Genomic DNA, 12067 nt, shown 5'->3' with positions numbered 1-12067 from the left:
AGTGAATGGTTTGAGAAGTCGATTAACCGCGAAGATGGCTTCGAGGACTTTTATATTTGGGCTGATGCAAAAAAGGATAAGGATGGCGAGCGGATGCCACCAAATAATTGGGTGAGTAGAAGCATTTGGAGCTTATGTATATGGGCCATTCCATACAAAATTTACACCTTTGTGTTTTTTTGGTGTGAGATATTTTTTTTTTAATTCTTTGTCGAAAAGAGGATTTTTTTTATTGCAGCAAGATATTCAAAAATCTCGAAAAAAATTCCGCAATTTTGAATTCAGACAGAAGTATCTTTTTTCAATTTTTTGCTGATAATAAACTATTTGTAGGAGAAAATCAGTTAAGTAAACCAAATGTGCGTACTTACCTCGGGTTTCCATTAGAGTGTGTGATAAATTTATATAAATAATTTTTTGCATTAACAATTGTTTTTTTTTAAAGCAAAAATCAAACGGTGTATAATTAAAAAAATATATATATACAAAAAAGCAGTTTTGTAATGCAACAAATTATTTATTTAAATCTATCTCACATTCTAATGGAAAGCTGAGGTAATTATGCATATTTGATTTTATCCGACAAATAGTTTACTAACGCTGCAGAAAATTTATAAAAGGTAATTTCCTGTGAGTTCAAAATTTTGAACTTTTTTTTCGAGATTTACTAATATCACGATGAAATGAAAAAAACATGTGCCATCTTTTTTCCGATAAAGAATGATCAAAAAAAAAAAAAATATTTCACTCCACAAAAGTAACATTGAGGTGTAAATTTTGTATGGAATGACCCATATGCATTAAAATTGGATATGCCTTTTATGCGATGAATATTTTGTGGTTACTTTCTTTTCTTAGAATTTATTTTTTTTTTTATTTAATTTTAAATATTTTTTCCCACAGCAATCGGTGTTCTACGGCTCCGCGTGGACATGGAATGAGAAACGTAGCCAATATTATCTGCATCAATTCACAGCTGCCCAACCAGATTTGAACTTCCGCAATCCCAAAGTAGTCGAAGCCATGGATGAAATCCTACACTTTTGGTTGGACAAAGGCATTATGGGTTTCCGCATCGATGCTATCAACCATCTCTTCGAAGATTCCAAACTGCGTGATGAACCCCGCACTGGCAAAACTGATGACAAACATTCCTATGAATACACCGAGCACATTTATACCAAAGATCAGGTAGGTCCAAACATATCTATTGCATTTTTTTCTTAGCAGACGCATGCAATATTATGCATGTTATGTCCACAGCCCGAAGTTTTGGATATGTTGCAACACTGGCGTCAACTGTTGGATGACTACACAACCAAACATGGTGGCCACACACGCATTCTGATGACCGAAGCCTATGCTGATTTGAAAACACTGATGGACTACTATGAAACCGAAGACGGCAAGCAGGGTGCACACTTTCCATTCAACTTTAATTTCATCACCGATTTGAATGAGCAATCGGATGCGCGCGACTTTGTGTTCAACATACAGAAGTGGTTGACTTATATGCCGCGCGGACACACTGCCAACTGGGTCATGGGCAATCATGATAACGCGCGAATGGCAACACGTTTCGGTCCCAAGCTAGTCGATGCCATGCATATGCTGATGATGACACTACCCGGCGTGGCGGTAACCTATAATGTAAGTGCGGTAGTAGATTGCTGGAATTGATATTCAAGAAAATGTAATGCTTTCTTTCATCTTTTTCGCTTTCACTTCATCAAGGGTGAGGAAATTGGCATGCAAGACCATCGCGATATCACCTGGGAGGAAACTGTCGACCCACCAGCACGTAATGTTGGACGTGAGCAGTACATGCAGGTGACGCGCGATCCGGCGCGTACACCCTTTCAGTGGAATATGCAAAAGCAAGCTGGTTTCTCCAGCGCTGAGAAGACGTGGCTGCCTGTGAACCCCAACTACAAAAATTTGAATTTGAAGAAACAAATGTCGGAGAAGAGTCACTACTCGGTGTATAAGGCGCTAGTGGAACTACGCAAAATGCCAGCGCTGCGCAAAGGACGCTTCCATGCTGAGGTGATCAATCGTGATGTGTTTGCTTTCGAAAGGTGCGAAGAATATCTAACGAGCTTCTCTAAGAACTTAACAAATTTTTGGTTGCTAAAGCTTATCTGAGATACTGTCAAATCTTTCTTTTTATTTTACAGGGAAATCAAAGACGAAAACTCCATCATTACTGTCATCAATATTGGGCAACGCGCACGCGCCGTGAATTTGACTGAAATTTTCGATCTGAAATATCAACAAAAGCTTACTGTGTTAGTCGCGGGATCCAAGTCTACGCATGAGACTGGGTGAGTTTGCCTAACTTGATTCTCCTTTGTTTTACATAATATCCTCATAACCTATGCACCGCTAACACGCACCTTTTGTTATAACCCTGCAGTGAAGTGCTACCCGCCGAAGCTTTGCCGTTGGCACCCTATGAAGGTCTCGTTTGCATGCTCGAGTAAATAATCCCGGTTGCATAAGAATTTGCCTGAAATGTATGCTGAAATTTGAGCTGAGCACTCTTACCATCACAAGAAATTGTGAATGTGTTTTTATCGATTTAACAAGTTATATATATAAGTTGCATTATTTAAGTAGAAAAAAAAAAACAAACAAATAAATTCTAACACAAAGTGAAATGAAATATATTGTTAATATTTTATTAAAAGGACAACAGTAATTAGTGCATATAGGTACATATAGCGAATTTTTCCAGGGACCAACTTAAATTTAATAACATTAATTTACCGCACCTGTCGCACTCGTAGCAGCTGAATAGGGTTTTTGTGGCCAGAAAGTCATTAAATTTTTTATGACTTTGAAATTGTTGGCCATTATTTTACTTCTATATTTGTAGGCCTGAAAGTGCCAGCTAATATCGAGTGTCCACACCTACGCCGCCAATGCACTTTATTAATTGCTTTGTATGAAAATAAGCGCTAGGCTATTATAAAACAATACGAATTATATGTATATAAGTAGGTACATATGTACATATTTACTAAAATTTTTGTTGCGCACGCACTCCAGCCCCAGCCCTGGTGACGTCAAACCGCATGCGCTGCAGAGAAGAGGCTTGGCATTAAGCCAAATATTGCAGGCAGTAAAGTGGCTAAGTGTAGAGTTTGCAAAAGCATCTATATACCCCTCATACTCTTCGAAAATCCCCAGTGGCGGTGTGAGCGTCTTTGCGCGTCTCCATAATGTCTGCAGTGATAATTTTTCATTTACCAGTTTGCCATTTGCCGCTGCATAGGTGTTTCTTTTATTTTTGTAAAATTTCAAGTAAATTTTAAGCACTTTGCAGCGCGCATGCCACTCAAGTACGAGTAACTTGATTCTAGCTACTGTTTATGCAACTTGACATTTGAATTCGATTTCGATGAAGATTAATTTGAAGTGCTAACTATTTTAGAGCTGGTGATTTTTTCGCACTTCTCACTTGCCACTTCACATCAAATCGCTAATGTAGTAAAGATTTTTATGTTGCCAATTGTTGGCTTGGATGTAGCATGCTGCGCTGTTAGTAGATTTTTACTATGTAACCAATGACATACATACATACATACTTTGACTTACTGCGTTATACTATTAATCTTTTTTAATGCCCCATTAATGTTAGCAGTTATGCCGCAAGAAGTGGTGCGTTGAGTGAAATTGATGTGGTGATTTGTATGAAATTTTCAATGATAATTAGTTTTCTTGATTGCATAGTCAATTAGGAATTTTTCATATAGAATTGTTTATACATTTTTGTAAAGTACAAATTTAAGTTCATGGAAAGTATTTATCAGTATATGATTGTATTGTATTCGAAAGAGAGCTAAAAAATTGTTTGAGCTACATACCTCGTGGTTCTTTTGGCATTAGACTAACTAATTGTGGAAAATTTCAAGGCTAACGTAGGTACCCAATTTTTTTGTAATTATTTAGTTTGATATTCTTTTAAAGTTTAATTAAAGCGAGCTTTGTGTGCACTCACTTATACAGTATTGTACTGCTTAACAGTGGCGTAGCCATGGGCAGGGAATTGGGTGAAATATATCTTCCTTTGTTATTGAACTACTTTGATTTACTCTTCATTTAATAACACCATACCATTTTCTCCTTCTGATTTATAATTTTTTTTTATTTAAGACTAATAAAAAAAAAACATTTTTATAAATGTTTGAAATTGTCGGTTGGATTACACTGGCCGACAGCAAAACAAAAAAAGCTTGCACGCCATTTATATTTCTCGCATAAATATTGGATATTTCATTCGTTTCTTCAGATTGGTTCTTGTTTGCGAATTATTACAAATTTCTGGTTGATAAAATTCGTAAACCTAGATATACTTTTAGTCACCATGGTGCAAAATTTTACTATGCAAACGCATATGAAAGGTTGGTGCTCCCACAAATAAGAACACCTAGTTAAGTATGCCTTCGCTCATGCCCTTGTTATAAAAATCTCTTTCTTCAAGACACAAAAAGGCATTTATGGCCACAATTTTAAATTTTGGTAAAATGATTCGGTCGAAAGCTGAACACTTTTCATTATATTTTGTCACAGAACTTTCGAGAGTTGATTCATATAGTATTTTTTCGTAGAATAAGAATCTGACCTTTAAATTATTTAAGTGGCTTTACAGGGGAATTCTGCCCGAGATAGTAAAGTCTTTCGTAAGACAAATGAAAGACAGATGTTTCGAAAGACTTTTGTTATTATAGAAAATTTCTTAGAAAAAAGCTCTTTCATTCACCTCCCGCGGTGAAAATCTATTTTGAGAGAAATCACTTGTATATATCATTTACCTCACGTCGCGCTAGCAGTCGAAATGGCCGAACGAACAAAGCACAGGCCTGCTATGTGAGAGATCCGAGTTCGAGTCCTCGGGAAGGGTATTTTATTATTTTTAGCAAAACAAAATTTTTAGAAACTTATTTTACGTTTTCTCATTTTTAACTAAGTTTTTTTCTTAATATATTTTTTTAATTTCATTTAATTTTTAGGAATTTATTTAGTTTTTGCTCTTTAACCGCCTTCAAAAAAGGGGGAGGTTGTCAATTCGGCGGAATTTTGTTTTCTTTTTTTTGTATGCCACCGCATAACTTTTGACCATGTTAACCGATTTATATAATTTTTTCTTTAAAGGAAAGGTGGTACCTCAGAGGTTCTAATTTGGTTTAGATACGATCATTGCTTTTTGCTTAAAAATTACTTGTTTAGATTACTATTTTTATCTTCTTTTAGTTTAGTGTGCTTTTAGGTTTTGGATTGTATTGTTTAAAAAAGGTTTTTTTATTCAAATAAATTTTCAGAAATTTATTTTATTTTTTTTTTTTTGTTTTACTGGGTTAATTTGCTTTTATTTTTTTAAATTAATTTTCTTTTAATTTCTAGTTTAAGTTTTAAAAACAAAAATATTTTTTAAATTATTTTGAAATTTTAACGTACTATTTTCTTTTTTGATTTAATTTTCTTTTTTTTCTAAATTTATTTGTAGATTTTATTGTTTAAAAAGGAAAAATATATATATTTTTTTAATTTAATTAAATTTTTAAGAATATTTGTATTTATTTTGCTTTATTTTAATATTTCAATATTTTTTACTTTTTCTTTTTTAATTTTATTCACTTTTATCTATTGGTTTCTGTTGTTTTAAAAAGGAAAATATGTAAATATTTTTTAATACTACATAATGAGTATAACGCTCATTAGCAGAGCTTTCAATTAGTCTTTCGAAAGACAGTAAACACTCTTTACCAAAGAGCTTTCGGGATAGTTACTTTATTTATTTTTTCTTGCTTTAGTTTAATTTGCTTTTCTTTTTTTTAAATTAATTTTCTTTTAATTTCTATTTTTTTTAATGAAATAAAAATTTTTTTTAAAATAATTTTTAATCTATAAACACAATTTTCTTTTTTGATTTAATTTTATTTTTTTTTTGTTTTTCTAAATTAAAAGAAAAAAAAAATATTTTTTTAAAAATAATTTTTAATCTATAAACACAACTTTCTTTTTTGTTTTAATTTTCTTTTTTTTGTTTTTCTAAATTAGAAGAAAAAAATATATATATTGTTAAATTTCATTTAATTTTTTAAAATATTTGCATTTATTTTTACTTTATTTTAATATTTTTTCTTTTTTAATTTAATTTTCTTTTATTTATTGGTTTCTATTGTTTTAAAAAGAAAAATATATAAATATTTTTAAATTAAATTTAAGTTTTAAAAATCGTATTGCTAAAAGGCGATCAGGATAACGCTCGTTGGCAGGGCTTTCAATAAGTCTTTCGAAAGACAGTAAACCATCTTTACTAAAGAGGTTTCGAAATAGTTGCCAGAATTGATAACTGTCTTACTAAATAGTTTTGTCTTTCGAAAGACTGTGGTGGGTTGAAAGACAGTTGCCAGAATTGCGCTGTAAATTAGCACTTCGAGTTGTTTCAAATCGCTGGTAAAAATTTTTAAACTCAAAAGGTTCATAAATATATTTTATGATAGGTTTTATTTATAGTTTGATCTATATAGTTATTTATTTACAAGTACGCAATACTTTTCATATATAGTTATTTATTTACAAGTACGCAATACTTTTCAGAACCACCCTCAATTGTTTTTAAAATAAAGAAAAGGGCGATTTCACTGAAACCATTTTTGCGATTCGTCGATTTTAGAGTTTAACGAGTTAATTTTATTAACAATAAGCAGTGGCGGATTTGAATATTTGTCACCCCTAGGCAATTCAGAATTTGACGTCCTTTTTCCGATAAGAAAAATATTTTGAGGTAAAAGTACCAGTTTTGGAACGATTAGCAGTAAATAGTAACATTCGAATTTATGTTATTTACTATACTTTTATTACAATTTAAGATGAAAAAGTGGTATTTGCCTTGAGTAAAGGTTTTCAATTTTTAAAGAAAGCCATCATCAACAAACTTTTTTCACTTGATAGGTTATAGTCTCAAAAATACTAAATTAGTATTTTTTAATATTATCATTTAAATAATATCAAAAATACCTAACAGTGTTGTCCTATTTTCTGACTGCGTAATTGAATCTCAAATTTGAGTCGTAAAATGTACAAACACAAATTCTACTTTCAGTGCAGCTAAGTTGCAAAAAAAAAATGTTTCAACTCAAATTTTGCTGCCCTAGGCACCTGCCTATGTTGCCTTTACGGTAAATCCGCCACTGACAATAACGTAAAGTTTTGTTCCGTATAACTATATATAGCTTTTTTCCTGCGTTGTAGAGTTTTTTTACTAAATGTAGGCATTTAAAAAATCGACGCAAAAGGATCCCTTTAATGAGAAAATAGGAGCTCTAAACTCTAATAATTTTCTATGTGTTTTAATATAAATCCCTTTGAACCAAACGCTTTTAACATACCACCACAGTGTATCTGTAAGTTCGCTTCGTTGCAAGTTTTTGCAAATTAAATAAATAGCGCCCAAAGCACCATGCATAACAAAAATGTTTAATTCAAACTAATTACATTCTCCAAAAATTAATTTTCCTTTCCTAAACAGATTTCAGATGAGACCAAATGGCAGATTACGGTTAGCCGCTTATGAGGGCATCGTTTTTGATTTAACAACACCTGCAGGCGAAGCTGAGGCCAGAGTGTGAGTAGAGCAAACAAAAACAAAATCAACAAAAAAACATAAAAGTTTTTAATAAAGTTCTTAATCAGTTTTAATTCCTCTGTTCCGCTAAACCCACTTACCTCTCAACACACAGTTACAGACGCAACATTGTCAGATTGTTAATTAAATCGGTGAGCATAATTTTGGTGGCATTGCTTGTGCATCAAACGTCGACTAAGAAATGGACTCAGCTGCGTTGTTGGAATCGAATGGACAGGCGTAACAATGAGCGCAGATTTCGTGGATAAATTTGCTGTACTTTTTTCTCCGTTCGATGCGGGAAAACTTACGTAATTTTACGCAATGCTGATTCTATCATTAAAAAAATGCAAGTGAAAAATGTTTGCATTGCAACAATGGAACTTTAGTTTGTTTGTCTGAGTATCCTAATTTAGTAATTGTTTAGAAAAAATCAATTAGCCAAGTTAAGTGTTTGTGACAATAAGAGAAAAACAATGTTAATAGAATTATTTGTGGGGACAATACATATGTGTGTGCAAAGATAAAGAAGCTGGACGCAACCTCAGCTAATTTGTTAAACTTTTTATATTGACATCAATTAAAGTTTGTACTTACTTAGGCAGGTTCAAGAATAACACAGATAAAGTTGACTGGGAAGAATGCTTTTTTACCTACATACTTATGCGTTTATGTATGTACGTATATACTAGCGAAGCTGGACTGCAGACTTACCTAAAACGAAAAATTAAAATTAAACGAATTAGTTATTCATAGCATTATTGTGAGGAGAGATTTATAAAATTGTATTTCTTTTATAATTTGTATGTACTTATACCTTTAACTAAAAGAAAAAGCACATCCACATTTGCAATATTAGTTTTGGTTTTATTACTAAGAAGCGTTACAATTTTAAATACATTAAGTGGTAGATTATAATAAGCATTAGAGCTTCCCTGCAAAACAAAGTTCCCGAAATCTTAAGGAAATCATTAGGAGTATCTCATTTCTGTAACGATTTTTTTACGAATTTTCAAAGAAAATTATATGAAGTGGTTGACACGAACTCGTAAAGAAATTTCTGTACGAAAAATAAAGAAAATTCTAAAAGATATTCTTCACATAGCAGCATTATTTTCGTTGCTTCACAGATTTTCTTCCGAAATTTCGTAAAAGAATGGAAGTGTGCGTAATTTATTTTATTTTAGAAAATTCGGCAAAAAATCGAATTAAATCTTAACGAATTCTTTAAAATTTCTTTACAATGCAGAATACTCTGAAAAAATGGTTTGCAGGGTTTCCACCCAAATTCATAAAAAATAAATAAGAATTTAACTGCTTTATAAATCGAAAATTTGTATGAAAATGTCACTTGCACTTGTCACAGGCAAAGCATTAGGCGATTCAGTTACATACAGAAAACAGGTTAGGTTAGAAATTAAACGTTAATGTCATATCACTTTATTAATTTTGTCGCAACCACTACACGACTTTTTCATCCCGGCTGCGGGAATATTTCAAGAGTATTTCAGGATCATTTCATGCTAGTTTCGAACAGAAATAATCCCTAATTAGTCCCAAAATTGTTCTCAAGTAGTTTTGAAGTGGTTCTGAAAAAGTCGTGAACTTGTCCCGAAAGGATCTCGAAGAAGTCATTACTATTCCCAAAATTATCCCAAGCTAGTGACTACGTCGTGACCAAGTCCCGAAACGATTGCGAATTGAGCCCAAACTAGTCCCGAAAAGGCCCTAAACCTGTCAGTAAAAGGACCAAAAAAGGTCGAAAAAGTCGTCAATGATTTCGAACAAGTCTCGAAACAGTCCATAAATGGTCCCTCAAAAATGATCGTAAAATAGTCACGAGCTATTCCCTAAATGATCCCAAAGAAGGAAATTTCGCCCTCAAAATTGAAAAATTGAAAAAATGTTGGTGTGGTGAATGTGAAAACTGTATTTGATAGACTTTTCTGTGCTGATTACGAATCCGTAAGCATAAAGTTTCCATCAGCTTTAGATTTTGAGGAAAACGAGGTCAAAATGTAAAAAAATCGCGTTTTTGCAGTATTTGAGCTTAAAAACAAAAGCTAACAGTACCTAACACTTAGGCTTAAATTAAAGCTAGAACTCTCGACTACTATCCCTGAAAATATCATTTCTGCGCCTTGACTTGATGGTCACTTATAGTCATTTTTTGAACAGCAAAAACTGATTTTGGCGAGGTTTGAGTACCTATCGCAATTAAAAAAAAGGTGTTAGAACCTTCCACTTAGGCTTAAATTAAGGCTTGGACTTTTGACTACAATCCATAAAAATGTCATCCCACACAATTTTCCAGTATTTTTTTATACCTCAATAAATCACTATAAGTGACCATCAAGTCAACGTGCAGGGATAATATTTGCAGGGTTAGTAGTCGAGAGAGTTCTAGCAATAATTTAAGTCTAAGTGGAAGGTTCTATCCCCTTTTCTCTCTTTGCTAGAGCATCTCAAGTACTACGCGATTTGTTTTACACTTTGACCTCGTTTTTCTCAAAATTTAGAGCTGATGGAAACTTTGTGCTTACGGATTCGTAATCAGCACAAAAAATTCTTTCAAAAACAGCGTCAACATTTGCCGCACCAAAATCAGTGTTGCCCTGTGTTATTTGCTGCACATTTTCTGTGATGTTTAGAAAACGTTTCCATTAATGAAATATACATCATTTTCGATTTGTACGGAGTGTATGGTAACGTTATTTTTAGTAAATAAATTATTTGGACGTTTAAGGGAAAAATATTTAGATTTAGCGCCAATAAAGGAAAATGTCAAAAATTAACAATTCTAGAATCGACAACGATTTGTAAAATAAAAAAAATAAAAATAGAAAAAGATAAAAATTAAATATTCTCCAATCAATGAAACGATGACCTGTTTGAGCCTTTCGACGACACAGACATAGCGCCGTGAGTTAAAATACATCTTCCTGACCACTTATTGTTCAGATAAGAGTTTTTTATATAAATAACTCCTCTACCTACATACATATGCAGTGAAGGTAAAAATCTTGTTTAGTTCCAAAAAATGCAGTAATTCGGCATAGCTACACCTTTTTGTTAACTTGATTGGATGCGATTCTGATCTGAGATATTGAATAGGACAGATGCTTTAAAAATTCCACGGGTACATTTTGAGGATCAAAAACCTTTTCATGCTATTTTAAGCGAATTGAGAGTCTGAAATATGTTCTTGAAGGGCGAGGTTTCATCGTTAATCCCATGTAGATTACCGGCGTGATTACCCAGTAAAACCAACAAGAAAGATTATGTTTAAGTAAATAAAATATTAAAATACTTAGCAAAGTTGTATAACTTTTTCGTAGATTTAGATAATGGCCTTCCAATATATGGCGGGAGACCACGTATAATAGATCACTTTAGAGGTCGCGGTGCTACAAAATGAATAAATTTTGCTAACGAGAATCGCCTGAGTTGAGTACGACAAAATATGCCACTTAAGAGATTTAATTAAATTTATGTCCATTAAGAAAATTTAATTAAGATATTGAAACAGCCAATATTCACATTACTTTACACTTAAAACACTTTTGAATAGATATTCGTTCAAAATTTATGTTTACTTGTTAACGAAAACAAATGTGCCAGCCACACTTTTTGTACTAATTGCAAGTTTTACGAAATGCCATCACTATTATCTGCAAATTCCATTAAAACCCAGAAATGCTGTCAAGAAGTTGTTGAATAACAACACAAACAATGGAAAATTACATCAGAAACATTTTACTGCAAAACTCGTAGATGGAAGCGCTGGGATAACGAAATTATTTGTGGGCGGGAAATTGGGTGGAAAGTTGCACAACTGCAATATTGCTGCCGGTGGCGATGCACTAAATGCGTCAAATAAAATATTGCACTCTTTATTGCTTGTGATTACAAAGCATGAGAGGGTTGCAGCAAGGCGAAAGAGGCAAACGAGGAGAGAAGCAACGGTGCACAGATAAGAGTGAAATGGAAACGAAACTGATGGTGCGCGCGAAAAATGCGGCTGACAGTTGCGTGGGGTAAAGTAGTGCAGCATTGATAATGTAGTATTTATCGTTAGGAAAGCTGAAATTTTTTCGTGTGGTACACCCCCTAAATGACAGCATTGGCAGTTGTTTTTGTCAACTGCTTCTTACATTTATTAACTTGGCGGCAACGCGAATAGTTTTAAGCGAGGAACAAAAGCTGCTGTCAAAAACTATTTTGTTTTGTAACTTAGCGCAAAAAGTAAAAGACGTACGTAAGTAAAAGGAAGTGGAAGAGGAAAACGCAAAGGAACATACCTACATATGTTTGTAAGTTTGTAAGTTTCCGAATTTTCTGGCGCATGCAGTGCCATAATGTCGTGTGTGGGTGGGTAGACAGACGCTGCCAGCACTGGTGCCGAATTTCAATCACGCGCGCGATTTTATCACG

At 33.1% G+C, this 12067-nt stretch overlaps 2 protein-coding genes across 4 annotated transcripts in view; one reads left to right on the top strand and one right to left on the bottom strand.

Moving 5' to 3' along the window:
- The window catches only part of LOC118740480 (maltase 2-like), a 4489-nt gene extending 1832 nt beyond the window's left edge, over positions 1–2657 (top strand). For both annotated transcript variants that reach the window (XM_036472037.1, XM_036472038.1), the window contains exons 5-10: positions 9–111; positions 904–1191; positions 1264–1650; positions 1735–2078; positions 2178–2324; positions 2417–2657. In XM_036472037.1, coding sequence (XP_036327930.1) covers positions 9–111; positions 904–1191; positions 1264–1650; positions 1735–2078; positions 2178–2324; positions 2417–2483 — 1336 coding nt within the window. In that variant the 3' untranslated portion in view covers positions 2484–2657. The remainder of the gene's footprint in view (positions 1–8; positions 112–903; positions 1192–1263; positions 1651–1734; positions 2079–2177; positions 2325–2416) is intronic.
- Positions 1–12067, bottom strand: part of LOC118740478 (calcium/calmodulin-dependent 3',5'-cyclic nucleotide phosphodiesterase 1) — a 737853-nt gene that overhangs the window by 292814 nt on the left and 432972 nt on the right. The window lies entirely within an intron of this gene.

Source organism: Rhagoletis pomonella, unplaced genomic scaffold (genome assembly GCF_013731165.1).
Source record: "Rhagoletis pomonella isolate Grant_MI unplaced genomic scaffold, Rhpom_1.0 Rhpom_scaffold_00006, whole genome shotgun sequence".
NCBI classification, from domain to species: domain Eukaryota; kingdom Metazoa; phylum Arthropoda; class Insecta; order Diptera; family Tephritidae; genus Rhagoletis; species Rhagoletis pomonella.
The sequence above is the reverse complement of the archived record's forward strand: the minus strand, read 5'-3'. Positions and strand labels throughout refer to the sequence as shown.